The sequence below is a fragment of the Leptinotarsa decemlineata genome, unplaced genomic scaffold (genome assembly GCF_025532065.1).
Source record: "Leptinotarsa decemlineata unplaced genomic scaffold, Ldec_3_MD MMD2_tig00026328_RagTag_RagTag, whole genome shotgun sequence".
NCBI lineage: Eukaryota > Metazoa > Arthropoda > Insecta > Coleoptera > Chrysomelidae > Leptinotarsa > Leptinotarsa decemlineata.
The window spans coordinates 26,415,796-26,434,751 of NW_027412688.1; the positions used below are offsets into that span (position 1 = coordinate 26,415,796).

An 18,956-nucleotide genomic window follows, 5' to 3' on the forward strand; every position below is an offset into this window, starting at 1 on the left:
GTGTGCGCTGGTCAGGCCCTATCATCCGAAGCCCCGATACATTCGGGAGGGCACGCCAGCATTATCAACCAATGACCATTCCCCACACCGTGGGGTAAGTGATCATTGAGTCCGAGAAGCATGTGCCCTGAGCAAGCACAGTGAGCCAAGAATGACAGCATCTATGCGGTTAAGATTTCTGCCTTAGTGCGGCAAGCCTGTATGATTTTAAGATTCGAGAGTAGAGAGGACATCATTCCACCAAGGACTCCAATAATCAGAACAACCATCTTGACAGAGTGATCTGGATAGAGTCTGAGGAGTTCTGAGAGAAAATCTCGATATTTTATCTGTTTTTCCTCCGCACGACAGCGACAACCATCCCCGCATTCCTCGATTTCTATTCGTCACCGTAACATGACTTCAGCCAACCATAAAACTCGGTAAGTAAAATTTATCCAATACGAACCATCAAGAAAGATTCATTTCTATTCTATGTATTGGTTTTTTGGCCTTTGAGAGTGCCGCCAACTTTAAATGTGCACAATATCGTTTACTTCGACTATATATATGCTGATGGTACACAATTGTGACTATATTGATGATGATTTGAATTTTATAGAAGAACGGAAACTTCCCTATAGCGGTGTTTCACTCGAAAACTATGTATGTTCTATTTATTGAACTCAAGGAATCATAAAGATTCGGGAGTGTCTTTACAGTAAAGAAGAAGTTATTGTATGGCGAAACACGTGTTGCGTTTTTGAAAAACTGTTCAGTGAAAATCCCACAAAGAAGTGTTTTTTGAATGATGGTCAGATGACTTTCTACGACTCCAGTGCCATTATTATTTTACATTCATTCACTTCAAAAAAGTCACTCTCAAACTCTAGCTGAAGCTTAAGTTCTCACTTATTATATACCCTGTATAAACATAACATAATAACTAATTCATTTAGAATTGAAATAAACTCACATAATACGATATTTTTTGAGTGGTCATGACTTTCCATAGATTTTCATTTATTGTGAACAATTTACATAATCACTTCAAAAATGTCGAATAAACGTTATACTTATAATTATTCTTCTTAATTATTGTTAGAAACGAGTGATATTCCATAAACATCTAATAGAGAGATCTCATAAGTTTTGAACAAATTGATTGAGGTCTAATTTTGTTTAACCAGTAAATGGCAGTTAATCAATCCTCAAGTTTCTTCAGGGAATGAAAATCAGTGAATTCATTAAAATTTAGCATTCGATGCTTAATCGGATACCTGTTTTGTCACGCCACTGGTTGGTAATTCTTTATTTCTTTTCCACCAAAAAAATGAGACGAAGTTGATATTTATTTGGTATTGTCCACGAAATAAATACTGTGTTGATGTTAATACTTGATTTGAATTATAAAATTAGAATTCTGAAAATTATAAACATGAAGTCCGTAGTGTCAAAGTATGTTTGTTGTTCGATGATTGATTTAACGATAGCTTGTAGGATAATTGCTTCAATTGGTCTTGTAAGTACGAAAATATACTTCTTTGCAAATTAACACAAACTGATAAAATGAAGAAGGTCATTCGAAAAAATAAATTAGGAATTAGAATTATTGATTTTTCAATTGAGAATTGAAAATTTCAAATCTGAAGTAATCATTCTTTATTTTTCACTTGAATAAAAGATGATGAAAACTAACTCACAAACCGTTATGATGAATTTACGGTTTTTGCTTATAATAGAATTGCAGCATTTAGAGATTGTAGTGATAATGTGACAATGTGTCAATTTGACCCAAGAGAGTATAATAAATTTGAAATTTGTGTGACGGCCTCTAAAATAATACATTTTTTCTAAACTGGGGTTTTATCAGGTTAAGTTAGGTTAGATCAAAAGTTAGTGGGTCTATTCGACCCCCCACCGCAACCCACAAGGGTTTATTGTGGCTCACACCAATTCACAATAAACCCAGCTTCTTAACGAAGCTGATTGGTTTGTACGGTGAGTGGTCTTTTAGGTCAGATGGTAAGAGTACGGCCCTGCCAAACTCTGAAGACCTGATTCGGTTCCCAGCCGGGCAGGCAAGTATGAGTTCTGCTGTTTAATCATTTTCCAAACAGAGGCGACACACACTGTCTTCCGACAGTCCGAGACTCTGCATATGATGATTCAAATGACATGTAAGACATCGCAGTTCATCCCTATTGTAGTCCAACAAATGTTTGATATATTAAGCTTCGAAAGGTCAATAAACGCCTTGAAGTGAGCTAATCCTGGAAGCTTCTGCCAGAAGTACATACATCTTCTTGCCATCCAGGTGTTCAATGTTTCTTTGGCAAAGCTTTAAGCAATGCCAATGACAGGTTCTGGTCCGATGAAGCTACTTGCAGCACCCTCCTTTGCAAGAGAATCAGCAGCCTCATTGCCTTCCAGACCAGTATGGTTAGAAATCCAGACCGAAGACAATCGAGGAGAGTAATTTTTGGCAATTTGCTACCAATTTGGATGCTGTTCCGTAGGAGCCAAGAGCTTCCAACGCCGCTTAACTGTTCGAGAATATTTTTATTGACTTTTGTATGAGGTTGGATTCTTCCAAAAGCATTAATGACATGAATACCTTGAAATACAGTCGCATAGGTTCCTAGGCAGGTTGATATCTCTGTCCTGGGTCTGCGACTTGAAACACCTGCACCAGAACCTAAAAGTGTTTTTGATCCATCTGCGAACCAACAAATATCTGGGGTTTTATTGAAGTCCGATTGAGAAAGAAAATAATTTTTTTCTGATGGTACTTTTCTTGAATTTTGAAAGGGATATTGCCTACTGACGAATGCGTGAAACAGAATATTATCTTACTATAAGGATCTATTACTATACTACTAGTATAAGGAATACCCTTAGAGAAAATTGCTTAAAGTGAAAGAAAAAGTAAGAGTTTTGTCTATGAGCTGTTCACAGTTATTTTTTAAGTGTTCATATTCAAACAATCATTTATTGACAATGTTTCTTATTGAATTTCAATGGCCCGGACTTTTATTTCCCAATAACTGTTTCCAGAATTGAAATTGAATTATCCGATGAGGCAGTTGAGAACAAACATGGAAATAATATCAAAATTATAAAATGAAAATAAATTAATAACTTGGAGTGGAAAAAAATGTTGATTCACAAAGTTTAATGTAAGTTATATACAAAACAAAACAATGAGTAGAAATTGTGAAAAACCAAAAAAAGAAGTCCATTTGACCGCTTGAGAAAAAATTTCTACTTGCTAATTGCTAATATCAGCACTGGACTGGCTGACTGAGTAGTTGTTCAAATTGAACGCAGCTCTTTGAACTTCTCTTTGAAATAGTGAACTGCTAGGAATGTTGGTTCTGTGTTGTTAATTCAATTCATCCTTTGATTTCACTTATATGGGTGCTTTGTTTAAAATATCTTTCAGTATTACTCTCTTTCACTTTCATATTATGTATTTCATTGACATGATCATTAGTGTTAAATATAGTTTTTTGTTACCAATATCATTAATTTCTTCCATTTCAGGTAACAACATCATATTCAATTATGGTTATACTTTCAAGGATTTATCTAAGTAATTCGGTTCTACTATTTTTAACATTCCAATCGTTCATCAGAATTCAAATTTGTTAACAGTTATTGGGAAATGGAAATTTGAACTTTCAATTTCCTTCGAAATTGAAACTCACTGAGCATTTACTTAGTTCGGACTTCCATTGTCTAATACGATATAAATTGATTTGAAATCCCTGAAAGAATCTATAAAAATTAAAAAGATTAGCTGGAAAATAACAATTATATGAAGCAAAAAAACTGAAATTACAATGAAAAATCAAAAAATTGAACTATTAACACGAGATGATAATAAAAAATTATCAACAAAAAATGAAAATTAAAAATTAAAAGATTCCAAGCCAAGTTACTTCAAGACGTTTCGATTGTTAGTATCCATAATCGTCTTCGGGTAATGACTGAACTTATTCCTCCGACTCCTGACTCTTTATAGATCGTTCGAGTGTTTTCACCTATCCCTCTTCCCTCCCTCCGCTTCATCGGTTTTAGTGGGAGTTGTCGTGTTCCGCTTGATTACAGGTTTCCATATAATGCGTATCCTTACGCTAGCTTGGCTAAATGCGTTGTTAGACAACATATATGTGGCTTCTTTGAATTTTTTCCTAAACCAGTGTTCCTTCTTGTGGAAGATAAAGCTTGAGATCGCTTGATGTTATTTTGATGAGTCCAAACATGCTCTGCTATTCTTGATTTGCTGGTTTCTCCTCGCTGTGTGTGTTTCTTGTGTTTGGCAATGCGAACTTTCAATAGCCTCATAGTTTCACCGACGTATGATTCTCTGCACTCGCAGGGTATCCGGTAAATGTCATTCTTGGAATCGCAGTCCGCATTTGGTGGCCTGGTTTTCGTGAGACTGCTACGTATAGTGTTCCCAGATCTGAGGAAGGTTCTGATGTTATACTTGGACCCATTTTTTCCTATCCTTTCCGACAATCCTGTGATGTAGGTAAGTACAAGTACTGGTTGTGGCGGCTTCTCTTCCTTGAGGAACACTTATTTTCTTCTAGCTAAAGCCTGTTCCACCCTCACTTTGAAGTAGACATTCCGTTGAAGGTCAGTTTTGATGATGCCTAGTTCCTTCTCGAGACCTCACTTTATATTACAGAGCTCGAAAGCATGAATATATGTTGTCCAACAATGCATTTAGCCAAGCTAGCGTAGAGATACGCAACATATGAAAACCTATAATCAAGCGGAACACGACCAACTCCCGCCAAACGGTCAGCTCCTGCTGTGACCGATGAAGCGGTGAGAGGGAGGAGGGGATGGGTGAAAGTACTTGTATGACCTATGAAAACGATTGTGGATACTAACAATCGAAACGTCGTGAAGTAACATGGCTTGGTATCTTTTAAGTTTTGATTTTCATTTTCTGTTATTAATTTTTTATTTTCATTTTCCGTTAATAGTTCAATGTTTAATTGTTTGTTTGTATTTTATGTCATTGTAATATCAGTTTTTCTGCTTGATATAATTATTATAGATTTTTTCGGGAACTTCAAATCGTTTTATATAATATTAGACAATGGAAGTCCGAACTGATAAAATGCACTACGAAACATTATCAACCACCTTCAAAATATATACTCAATGAGTCTTTATATGTGGGTAAGGGGGAATTTTAACGTTCGATATTCCATACTTATTGTGATTTTCAATTGCAGACGATTTCCATCTGGCTCGTCGTGGTTTTGATAAACGATAAATTTTGGAGGGAAGACGATTATTATGACCTGAGCAGAAAAACAGCTCTAGCTCTTGGATTGGACTGGCAACATTTCCATGCAAAAGCTGCAGCTAATCAGCAAGACGACCCAGAAGGTTATTTTATCATTTTGCTTTCAAAAATGTCCTGGACAATTACAGGAATTGTTTTTTTATTTTTGATTTTTTTCTTTTACTGATTTGAATTTGATTTGTTTATATGGCTATGCCGTCTAACATTCATTGAGTAATAATCATAATAATGCTAATAATAATAAGATCATTCAGGCTTGCCGCAAGATGGCATACATTCTTGGCTCATTGCGTCTGCTTAGGGCACATGTTATTATAAAATATAATAAATAATATGATAGTTTTATGAAAGAAACTAAAACTTTGCAAAAACACGTCAAGCTCTTTTTCTAGGGGAACATTTTGTAGGTCGGTTTTCAATCGGGGCGTTCAATAGGGAATGTACACATTTCGTCGATTTTCCCACAACAGGACTGTGCTGTGATGGTTTGGCCCGGCTGCAGAAAGCTTTAGTGAATCACAACAGCCGCTGACCACCATGAAGTAACCATGGACTTTTTTGGTGGGTTTTCGCCTTAAGTGTCTAGGTGGCAATCGATGTGCAACCACTGCTGTTTTTTCAAGGACAAAACACAAGCACTACAGAAAAATCCTTAAGGTGCTCCTAGAGCGGTGCCTGTGTGAAAGTAGCGAGTCACATTGGATTTGAATCGCTGGAGATTGACTCCATTTGGAAGAAGTTTCTCAGGAAGTTTATTCCACATAAACGCACTTCTCCAGATGAAGGAGTTCTTAAACAGTGAAGTTTGAGGTGTACTGAGTTGAACCTCAAAACGATGAGCAGCCACAGTTCATGGCGAATTTCTGATATGTATCGCATATTGGTGGAATCAAATGTGTCAATTCACTTGAACACCTCCCGTGAAAGTATCTATAGAAGAGAGACAAATCTCCAACCTTTCTTCGATATTCCAGGCTATCAAGGTTGCACGTGATGTTCGCGTCTCTAATCAGGCGGATGGCTCTTTTCTGGATGAAATCCAGCAACTTCAGGGTATATTTTGGGGCAGAGTTCCGTACACGAGAAGGTCTGATCTGAGCTTTATAAAGCATCAAAAGTTGCTGAGGTGTGTATAGTTATCCGGTTCGGAACAGTGTTCCAAACTTTCGAGAAGCAGCTGTTGCAATTCCAGCGATATGATTGTGTCAAGACATATTGGTGTCCATTTTAACCCCCAACAAACTCATCGAAGCAGGAAACGGAATTATCCGACCTGACATTATTGGAGAAAACCGTTGCCTGGGTTTTTGTGGCATTGAATTGAACCTGGTTACTTTCACCACAATTCGAAATCACTTTTAGATCCTCATTAAGATATGCCATTTCCTGCTGCCGGTGAAGATGTGCCTCCGTAGCCGATATCCTGGAATTCAAATGGAATGACCTTAATGACGAATGACGTTAGCAAAACCATTAAGTCGTTGATATAAAAAGAGGGTTGGAGACAATATGGATCCCTGAGGAACACCAGAGTTGATAGTGAAAGTACTCGAGAGGATCCATTTTTTATCACACGTGGCGATCCCATCCAAAAAAAATATCGTTTTGGTTGTGCAAAACTCATAAGGACAAACCTCGAAAGGTGACGATTTCTGTCGATCGTTCAGATGGTGTGTCGCCCTCTTTTTGAGTATTTTGATTTTTCCAATACGTTTCTGCCATCAGTTCTTCCGCCATCCCAGAGTTCGCAAACTAATGTCGAACAATGCGTTCATCAACACTATCATTGCCAAATGTCTGAATAAGTTTTTGGCTGTTTCGGAAGCGCGAATAGAAGTTTTAGGCACCTCAACTGCATAATCCACCACATCACTTCTCATTATGGCACTCCAAGAAGACATGTCTCACGAAATAGTAAGAAAAGCACTGTAGTAAATTCCAACCAAATGAAATGAAACTTTTTCAACAGCTTTATGATGACGAGTTAAATAGAATAATTGAATGTTGTGAAACATTGTATTTAAAAAGTGCGCAAATGAACTCGCACCAGAATTTTGCAGACTTTTCAATCTGTCTTACAAGAAATGGGTTTTTTCTTCTTGATGGAAGATTGCTCGCGTTCAACCTATTCACAAAAAGGGCAAGAAAAATCTTTCAAATTACTATAGACCAGTCGCTTTGCTATCAGTGATATGAAAAATCATGGAGAAAGTCGTAATCCACCATGTCTTCAAATATTCGGATGGCTTCAACATTTCGAGCTATTATCAATATGGCTTTCGGAAACAAAGATCAACAGGCGATCTTCTATCGTATGTCACCCATATTTGGAATAACACAATCGAGAAACATGGAGTATCAAGAGCTGTTGCGTTCGATATTTCTAAGGCCTTTGACTGTATTGGCATGAGGGTTTGCTGGCCAAACTTCGATGATAGGGCTTGTCAACCATATGTGTATGGCTCTTCAGCTTCCTGAAAGAACGTTTCCTGCAAGTGACCATCGATGGATATCTCTCGAATACTTTCACCATCAACGATGGTGTTCCTCAGGGATCCATATTGTCTCCAACCCTCTTTTTATTGTATATCAACGATTTATTGGAAAAAACCAAGAATCCAATATGTTGCTTTGCAGACGACAGCACGCTTGTCTCGTCATTCCATTTGGATTCCAGGACATTGGCTACGAAGGCACATCTACACCGGCAGCAGGAGGTTGCATATCTTGATGAGTGATTTCGAATTGGAGTGGAAGTAACCAGGTTCAATTAAATGCCACAAAAACCTAGGAATCGGTTTTCTCCAAGAAGATAAATACCTCTGAACCAGATATAATAATGTCAGGTTAGACAATTTCGCTTTCTGCTTCGATACGTTTGTTGGGGGTTAAAATAGACACCAATATGTCTTGGCACAATCATGTCGCTGGAATTGCAAAGGCTGCTTCTCAAAAGCTTGGAACACTGTTCTGAACCAGAAAACTGTAGACACTTCACCAACTTTTGATGCTTTATGAAGCTCAGATCAGACCTTCTTTGAAATAATGTTCTTTCTTAATGAGCAGGTTAACAAACAAAATCATTGTTACTAAAGGAAAGTCATACACAATATCCACAGAAAGTGGACGCTTGGGTTGGTATTCTTGGAAAGACTATCATTGGACCTTTATTCATCAAGGAAAATCTAACTGGTGAGCTCTACTCAAATCTGATTGAAAATATAATAGACCAGTTAAAGGAAAATCAGTTTAGAAAATCAAGGAATGGCCATCACGATCACTCGACTCATCGCCTCCAGATTTCCTCCTACAGAGTCATCTGAAATCGAATGTTCATCAAAGACACCTTCGAGATTTGGATAATTTGGAGAGGAGAACCACAGTTGTGTTCATAAATATTCAGGCAGAAGCTTTTCGGAATGTTAGAGAGAAATTTGAGAACAGAATTTATCACTGTTTGGAAAATAATGGACAGCATTTCGAACATTCCATAAGATAAATCATTTTTAATTATTTTTTTATGTGTTACTGCAAAATGCTTGCAATGAAACATACAATACATAAAAATCTTCACGATTTTATTTGATTTATCCAAGAGAATTGTAAAGAAAGGTCAAATATGTGGTATTTTTGAAGAGGTAAATGAGCGACCTTTCAAATGAGGTTTCATTCAACCTCCTTTCCATTCAATAGTTCAGAGGTTGTGTTCGTCCCTGCTACAAGGTTGATATAATTTAACTGAAAACTAGCCTATCAACTATTCCCCTTGACATGTTCTGCATATTTTTAGATTTCAGATAGGGTTCATAATATAGAGGGCAAAACGTTTTAAAATTGATACCTGTATGACAATTATGAACTTACTGTCTAGAGTTCATTCAATATGTAACGTGGCATAGTCATTTTTTTTGTATCTTTTAAGGAATGCTCAAAACGTTTACTCCAGTTGAGATTATATGATCGATACAAGTACCTGAAAAATTTTGTAGATACTGATGGTTTGATGGACTCATTATTACCAAAAACATTCTAAGTTTTATGATTCTCTTCCAAAAACTGAATGAATTCGGATTTGCTTGCATTAACAATATTTTTTTTTTGGAATTACACCAGGCTACGAAAAGGTCTGCAACGTTATTCTGCCGTTCAAGCGTCTTCAGCTATAGGTGTGTCATCTGCGTATGAAATCATCATTTCAATCCCAACGTATATAGGAAGATCATTAATAAAAAAAAAGAAAAATCAGTGGCCCTAGAATCGAATCTCACGTCTTCATCATCGAATGCCGCCGATGCCTATATGTTCAATATTAATAAAATACGATTTATAATTTTTGGGAAAGAAAGTTTTTGGCTTTCTACTAATCACTACTAAAAATATTATTATTAACTGTTCATAATAATTTACTACAATTTTCTATTTTCAGGTAGAATGATTTCTATCATAGTGTTGTTTTATTCGGCAGCTTTCCTGATTATCAATATACTGCTGTTTTTCGGAACGATCATTGTAAGTATGTATTGGCTACGTATTGGCTACGTATTGACATTAGTTTCACAAAAAATATTTTTGTAGTCAATACAGGTAGGTAAGCCAATAATGAATATGAAACTATTTTTACGTTTTGAGATTCTTACAAGAAATATTAGAATATTTGTTAAATTTTTGTATTGTGATTTTTGAAAGAGTTTTCAATATCTATTTGTAGAAAGATTCATAGGGGATTAACGAAACTATGTACAACAAAACATTTATGCAAAGTGGACAATACAATTTTTTTAACAGACTAAACTTTATTATTATAAAAACACTTTCGAATATTTCAGTTAATATTCAAAGTAATTCATTGATGTTGAAATTTAAATCGACGCAGTAACAGAATAACAAAAATATTCGAAAATTGAAGTTAATGGATGCTTGTTTTTTACAAGGTCAAATATAACAGTGGTGCCAATATATTCAGTTGAGGCAACTCAAAAATCAGTTTCATAGAACGCTAAGTTGAAATGTATCATGAAACACTCAATGGAAAAGAAATTGACAGGTGTCTTAAGTCATATTCGATTAATGTAAAGATTTATTGGAATATTTTAGTTTTTTGAAATTCACAGTATTAAATAATATTGAAAAATTGATTAATATTGAAGCTAAAATTGAAATCTATGTTGAACATTTTTTCAAAAAACATTAGAAAGGTTTTGTAAGTTTTCTTGATCCAGGTAGGAATATGTTTCAGTTAAATGGTTGATATCAGTTTTTCTTATCGAAGCATGAAAGAAATTGTGAGATAAAGGCCATCTCTATGAAGAGTCTTTTGTATTTCATATGTTCCATTGCTAGTTTTTTTGTGGAATTGAAGTCCATAAAAATGACCTTCTTTATTTATGTGATTACTTAAAGCACATCTTTCTGGCCTTAATCTACAATCACTTTTATGAGATGTTATTCTATCTTCTAATAATCTTGTTGTTTGTCCAATATATTCTCCATTGCATTGCTGTATATAGTAGGAAGGCGGTGAAAGTCTTCAACTTTTTGTTAATAAGTGACACTGTCACACTGTCGATTAATTATCGATAGTTTGGACTGTTCAAGTACAAGGCTTATAAATTCAACTCCAGTAATTACATAATATTCCAGATAACATTCCGCGTAGATTCCGATCCCGTTGGTATATCTGGGAACACATTCTTTCAGATGCTACTTACCAGAACCTACTGTGTAGGTGTGTTGGGAGAGATGACTGTTTTAAGATTTCATTTAGAAATATTGATTTTCTCATATGTTCTTCGAGATTTAGCAGAAGTTACTGTGTAGGTGCGTTGGGAGAGATGAATGTTTCGAAATATTCATTTTCTGATTTTATAATATGGAATTTATTTTGCATTTTTCAGACCATGAAACTCCTTGTTCAGTCTCAGCAGAACTTGTTGATGCGTCTTTTATAATTTAATGAATTTTTCTTTCCAGCATAATAGCTACTGTGCCATGCCATGGTTGTTGTGTGAACTTCTTGGATGTATATCAAAATTAGGAGCACTCATTTACCACTTGCACTGTGATCATCTGAACAGATTTTTTTTCGTTGGATCCATTGTATATATAGGTGAGTTTAGAAATGATACAGTATTATGATGCCTTATGTTTGGAAGTGGTTGACAATGTTTTATGGTTAATTTTACTAGTTCGGACTTCCATTGTCTATTATGATTCGAAATATATGGAAGAACAAATAAAAATTACAAGGTGTAGCTAAAATATTAATTACATATAAGCAAAGCAATAAAACGAGAAATGAAAATACAATAAAATAAATAAAATGAAATAATCAAGATAAAAGATGAAAATTACCACAGAGTGAAGATAAATGAAAAGGAATAGAAAAAAAATGAAAAATAATATAAAAAATATAGAAATATAAAAAATAAGATAAATCAAAAGAATTCAAACCAAGTTACTTCACGACTTTTCGATTGTTAGTATCGACAATCGTCTTCGGGTGATGACTGGACTATTCCTCCGAGAGATGACTATTTGAAGATCATATGAGCACTTTCACCTATCTCCTCTTTCCTTTCTCCGCTTCACCAGTTCTGCGGGAGTTGACCGTTTGGCGGCAGTTGACCCTTTTTCGCCGAATTACAGGTTTGCATATGCAGAACATATAGAGTCAGATTATACAAATGCGATACAATTAATACAGACAGCCTAAAAACCAAAGAAGGCTCAGGGTGTGGATCTACTCCAGATCACTAAGCCTAAGAATTAAGTGGGGAATGGAAGGAAATACCAGCGTGGTCCAAACAGAACTGGCTGGTATCTCAATCGCCACAAAAGAATTAACCAAGAAAGGAATTTCTGGCAAAAACATAACAATCTGCACTGACAGCAGACAAGCCCTATTATTAGCCTTGAACAGACAACCTATAACCTCAGGGCTAGTACTACAGTGTCTCCAAGATTTAGCCAAAGCCTCGGTAGATAATAACATTATCCTGAGGTGGGTTGAAGGACACGACAGGAGTGAAGGTAATCGCATTGCCGACTCTTTAGCCAAGGAAGCGGCTAGACTAAGAATTTTAGGACCCAGTGGCACCTACGGCCTGATGACTTCGACAATTGCGGAACTAGTCAAATGTTACACCCATGCTCAATCCTTAAAGAGATGGGACGAAACCAAAGAATGTAATCTTGCCAGGATCACCTTGGGTGACCCTGGGAAGCTGGCGTCGAAGAAATATCTGGCAATGAACAGGAAAAATCTACGCCTCACAGTAGGATTTCTACTGGCCACTGTCAACTAAGGAAACACCTCAATAATATGGGGCTGGTGGACACACCTCTATGCAGGATGTATGAACAGGAAGATGAGACTGTCAGGCATGTCCTGTGCGAGTGCCCGGAGTTATCGTCAATAAGAGAGTGTGTGTTCAGCAAGTCTTGACCTACACGGGCCGATATAAAGGAGATGTCTCCCAGTGACCTGTCCACCTTCCTGGAAAGGACAGGATGGAGGAGGACCTAGGAGGATAACTCCTCGGGAGGATGTACAATGGGTCACATGTGGCCTAAGTACTGTGAGCTTACACTCACCCTCCTTACTCTACAGAAATGCTACGCATCTCTAAGCTTGCTTGACTGAAAGCGTCGTTGGACAACATATATGAAGCTTCTTTGAACTTCCTCTTGAACCAGCGTTCCTCAGTGTGGATGATCTCAGCTTGGGACCACTTGTTGTTATTTTGATGAGTCCAAACATGCTCTGCTATGCCCGATTTGCTGGTTTCTCTCCGCTGTGCGGAATTGCGGACTAAGAATTGCCGCATTAACAGGGTATCCGGTAAATGCATTCCTTGGAATTGCAGTTCGCGTTTGGTGGCCTGCTTTAAGTGAGGCTGCTATGGATGGTGTTTCCGGATCTGAAGCAGATAGGGAAAGGACAAGCACTAATTGTGACGGCTTCTCTTCCTTGCGAGGCTCTTGCTGTCTTCTAGCTAAAGTTTGTTCCATCATCACCATTGGAGTAACCATTCCGTTGAGGATCTTTTTTGATGATGCCTAGTTCCATCTTGAGACCATAATTAACATTTTAGCTATTCATTCTAATTTTTATTCGTTCTTCCATAGATTTCGAATCATACTAGAATCATAGTAGACAATAGAAGTCTGAACTAGTAAAATTCAGTAATGCCTTAGTTAATATGTAATAATAATAGTTAATGAGTAATAATAAGCAATAATAATAAGATGTATCAAAAAGCGTTGGAAATGAATAAATTATATAAAAACCCCAATTTCAAAACCCTCAATGAACTACTAGAACAAACTATGCAGCTCTTCTTCTTTGAATATGTGAATTTTGTAGTTTAGGATCCAGTGATATTTCGAGCAATCCACAGGTAATGATTTTGGATTGATAGTCTGTAATTTCGATATATTATAGAAGTTAAATAATTATTGTGTTGGTATCTTAGGTAAGGTATTTATAATAATCCAGGTAACATTTTTGTTCTTTCAGGTACCAGTTACAGATACCAAAAGAACATTGACCGTGTCATTGTATAGTGTTTTTCTTTAATGTCCCCCCCTTTCATTTTCTGAACGGGTCGTGTCAAAAAATTGAAATTTGGAATAATGAAATTATTGCATGAATACTTTATTTTGAAGTGAAATTGACAGATGAAACTTTCGAAATGGAAAGAGGGGTCTTGTGACACATCTTTTTGAAGTTCCTAACAAATGCTTCACAACCCTAGAATATAATGTGAATATCTTCAACTACTACAAAATGGCGAAACTTTCAATAATTGTCTGCATACATTGGACATTTAACCACATAATATGAGGTCATAAGCTTGAGGTCAGTTCATAAGATGCTTGAAATGATTGTCTTGAACTCCTTGACATATGAACAGCTTATCCGATATTTCACGCCGAACATTTTCGAACACAGTAACGTCAATATCTCTACAAATTTTTATTATTCTCTGCCGTATATCCAATATTGGAGCAGGTTCAGTTTCGTACACCTTTTGCTTCAAATAGCCCCATAAAAAAAGTGTAAAGGTGTCAAATCTGGCGAGCAGGATGGCCATTCTGTAGGACCTCGACGGCCATTCCAACGACCGGGAAAAGTAGTATCCAAATAGTTTCTTACTTCTCTGGAGTAATGTGGTGGTGCTTCATCTTGTTGGAATACAATATCTATATCGAGTTTATTAGGATTCGCTTCCACGATTTCAGTGATGAGAGGGTCAACAGTAGTTTCCAGCATATTCAAATACAGTTCATCTGTTAAATTTTGATCAATAAATAGAGGTCCTACAATATGGTTTCCCAATATTCCTGCCCGAGCGTTAATTTTTTCTGGATATTGGGTATGTGTTTCCCGGAAAACGTGGTGTCACTTCAATAACGGCAATTTTGTCTGTGAACATTGCCGTTTGAAAAAATGTACATTCGTTACTAAAACAAATATTGTGGAGATAGGTAGGATGTCTTGCAATGGTTTCCGTCATGATTTCGCCGAATTCTGTTCTTCGATCAGGGTCATCTTCAGTTAATTGGTGTACCATTTTAATTTTGTATGGATGATACCTATTCCTCACAAACATTCGCGACGGAATAAGTAGACTTGATGTTCTTCCGGAATAGACGGATGACCTGGGGGCTTTTTGTTATGTACACTACCGGTAGTTGTGAATTTGGATACAAGTTCCCTCAAATATTTCCTACATATAGGATGATTCGGAAAACGTTCAATGAAAATTCTTTCGGTCTCGTGAAAGTTGCGCGTCGCACCATAAATAAAAATCGCTTGAATTTTTTCTTTCAATGGACGAGAATTGACCGTTTCAGAGGTTGATGACGTGCTAAATTTCTACTAGTAAAACCGAAAACTATAACTGAACAATGATGTTCATTGTCGTACTGACATTTTTTTTCGTTTTTTTAAACAAAAAATAACTTACCAAACCTTATCGGGTTGTTGTAATTGCCATATGGCAGATAAATTTCTAGAAATATCGATATTAATATGTTTTGTTTCCAGGAAATTATTGAATGTTTCGCCATTTTGTAGTAGTTGAAGATACTGAATTCATATTTTAGGGTTGTGAAGTATTTGTCAGTATCTTCAAAATGATGTTTCACAAGATTCCCTTTTCCATTTAATTTTTTTCCCCAGATGGCGCCCAATCGCCATCTTGAAAGTTTTATCTGTCAATTTTACTTCAAAATATAGTATTCATGCATTGATTTCATTATTCCAAATTTCAATTTATTGAGTTGTCCCGTGTAAAAAATGGGGAGGACATTAAAGAAATGCACTGTATATTTGAGGATTTATTTGTCAAAATGCGCCTGTTTACTTGAAAATGGTTGAATAAACCGAAACCATTCGTTACAAATAAAAACTTTGTAGAAATTTTCCTAATTTTATATTTAATATAAATTTCTGCAAAATAAATAGATCATCAATTGAACAAGTTAATGCTTTAGTTAGCTGACAGATGATTTTTCATTTTCGAAAAAACTGTGTATCAATTCAGTGAGGAACATCTTGTCAATTTATCAAAAAGTGTGAACTCTTTTTAGTCTTTTCATAGCTTCCATTATATGTATACACTGATTACTTTGCACTGAACTGTATTATGTTCAGTAACGTTTGTTATGTCTTTTCTTGAAAATTATTGGAATAAAAAACACAAAGAGTTTCTTAGGAAGTTGTTACTTTATTCTAAACAAACATTAAATGATTTTTGATCTGTTATATTTTTTAGTATTAATGGTGTGGTGGTGGACGGTGGTTTTCCTCGCTCAACTATCGTGGAGAAGAGCACGGAAATGTGATTTTGAACTGGAAATGTCATCGGTGTGCACCATGAATCCAGTTCCCAATGAAGAAAAGGGCATATCGAGAATCCACGTTTACCGGAATTCGGTAACTATCGACTCACCAGACCCGTACCAGCCCAATAAACAATACTCTCCGATATGAGAAAAGTTTAATTGCTTTATACCTTTTTGGTGTACTAATTTCATTGACCTTTGTTTTTTATTTGAGGTGAATTTGCTTACGTTATTACAATGACCGTCGTAGATATGTATCATATGTATTTCCGATATGCATTTGTTTCAAAAAATGTAAAAGCGGAACGAATAGTTAGTTGAACTGAATTATTTGTTTTTTCATTTTTGGAAATGAAGACCCTATATCGAAAACACAATTATGAAAAGTAACTTTGCCTTGCATCGACACTTGAATTTCTATTTATTATATTATGTATTTATTATTGCCATTTTTAAAAATATGAATTACAATTTTGAATGCATTCTTCTAGTTGCATGTTTTTTTCCATTATCAGTTTTCAAATTATCTTGTCAGCTGAAATTATTGTAGCAATCGTTTTGAGAATCGAAATGATTTTAAATTTTACTTTATAGAGTTCATATTACTCAACTCAGGAAATTTTGATAGATAGCGGAAGGACATGTATTCTGGAGTGAATAAGTTACACGATAAGTGCATTTGTTTGGAAAATTAAAAGCAGAAATGAAAATATTTAATGGAATGAATATTATTGGAGTTTTATTCCAACACCAAACCATTATTTTCAATACCTCGACACGTGTTTCAATCACCAAGTAATCATATTCAAGAGAAACATTTAAAAACAGTTCAATCTTCTTCTTGAAGATGATTACTTGGTGATCGAAACACATGTTGAGATGTTAAAAACAACGGTTGGCTGGTGGGATAGAACTTCAGTAATATTGATTACTACACCAAAGGTTCCAAAAAATGCATCACAAGTACTTAAAGGAATGTAAAATATTTGAATGAAGAATTGTATACATAATACATGGTTTCATACAACATTCGTTGTATATCATTTCGTAGAAATGGTATTGGAAAGGGCTGTATATGAACAGATAGTAAATTATTTGGAGAGTAATAGGGTCCTTTGTGAGTATCAATCGGGTTTTTGGAGCAAACATAGTTGTGAAACTGCGTTACAATGTGTTTTAACAGATTGGAAGAAAGGTGCAGAAATGGATCAGTATACAGTACTTCTTGACCTTCAAAGGGCATTTGAAACTGTAGATAGATGCAGACTGATTAGAAAGATTGAAAGCTTAGGTATTGATGGAATAGCACTAAACTGGATCATGAAATATCTGAGCCATAGACAGCCAATGTTCAAGATAGAGGAAGTTCATTCTGATAAAATGCAAAATAATATAGGTATACCCCAAGGGTCTATTTTGGGCCCATTGTTATTCCTCATATATTCAAATGACATTGTAACCATAGCAGAATAATGTAGAATTCACTTATTTGCCGACGATACCCTACTGTCCTTTAGTAGTGAAGATGTACATGAGTGTGTTGATACTAAACGCTAGTCTTGAAAAGGTGTCTAGATATTGCTCTGTAAATCTGCTGAAGGTGAATGTAAATAAAACAAAATGGATGTTATTAGGGAAACATAGAGATAGATCATAAGAATGAAAACCTACTTTTACGATTGAATGACAGTAATTTAGAGAAGGTAAACAAATTCGTGTACTTGGGTGTAACTATTGACAGCAACTTGAAATCCAAGGAACATGCTAATCAAGTTATCAGAACAATAGCTTACAAAATCAACTATTTAAGAATATGTTCCCCATATATGAGCCAGTGGTCTAAACTATTAGCCTACAACTCCATAATCCTTCCACATTTGAATTATTGTTCTACCATTATTTTCTTTCTCAATCAAAATGAAATGAACAGACTACAAAAGATGCAGAATCGTGCTATGCGAATAGTCTTACAATAATCGAGGATAACATCCATAGCAAATATGTTGCAAACCCTTCAATGCTACCAGTGAAGAAACTCTTCGAGTACCAAACACTAATTTTTATTTTTGAAATCAAAATTGGATATTCACCTGTATATCTACATGTGGCTGAAATACATGGACATAATACCAGAAACAGAAACAATATAAAAGTTGAAAGATATAAAAAAAATAGTACACATAATTCTTTATTTTATAAAGGAGTACATTGTTTTAATGACCTCCCTCAAGAAATTAAAGATAGTGGTTCGATAATTATCTTCAAAAGACGATTGAAGGATTTCTTAATGAAAATATAGTATATTCCTATGTATGACTTTCTTATGTAACTTTTTATTTGTATTTTTAATCAGAATGTTTGTATTTTTTCGTATTGATATTATTTCATTTATAATGTGACAATGTATTTACTATTGTAAATGAATTAGTTTTTCAACTAAACAAAGAGATGTCACATGATAGTACATAGAAATCTTATTTAGAATGAGAGTGATATATTTTTAAGAGAGATGAGTTTTTGAGAACAAGTAAACTATATTCTTTTCCATATAAATTGTAAAAGAAAATTGTACAACACACCTGTGAGGATACAGGTGACATTTTTTATCAATACTCTATCATATATTACGTTGTGTAGCGTTCCTGTGAATGGTTTCTTTTTCAATACAACAACGTATAGTTGAACTACAAACTGAATGAAAAAAAAGGTTTTTCGTGTAATTCAATGTTCATATAACTCAATGTTCATGAGAAAGTGATTTTTTCGAAAGGGTTTTTTTTCTACCATCTTGTTT

The 18,956-nt window shown here is 35.3% G+C and overlaps 1 protein-coding gene across 1 annotated transcript; it reads left to right on the forward strand.

Moving 5' to 3' along the window:
* The first annotated feature begins 1,318 nt into the window (after window positions 1-1,318).
* Window positions 1,319-16,652, forward strand: LOC111506052 (uncharacterized). Its single transcript, XM_023160985.2, has 5 exons — window positions 1,319-1,501; window positions 5,238-5,394; window positions 9,738-9,820; window positions 11,282-11,417; window positions 16,093-16,652. Exons 1-5 carry the CDS (start codon window positions 1,367-1,369, stop codon window positions 16,308-16,310), a joined length of 729 nt encoding a protein of 242 aa, XP_023016753.2. The 5' UTR covers window positions 1,319-1,366; the 3' UTR covers window positions 16,311-16,652.
* Window positions 16,653-18,956: the final 2,304 nt, after the last annotated feature.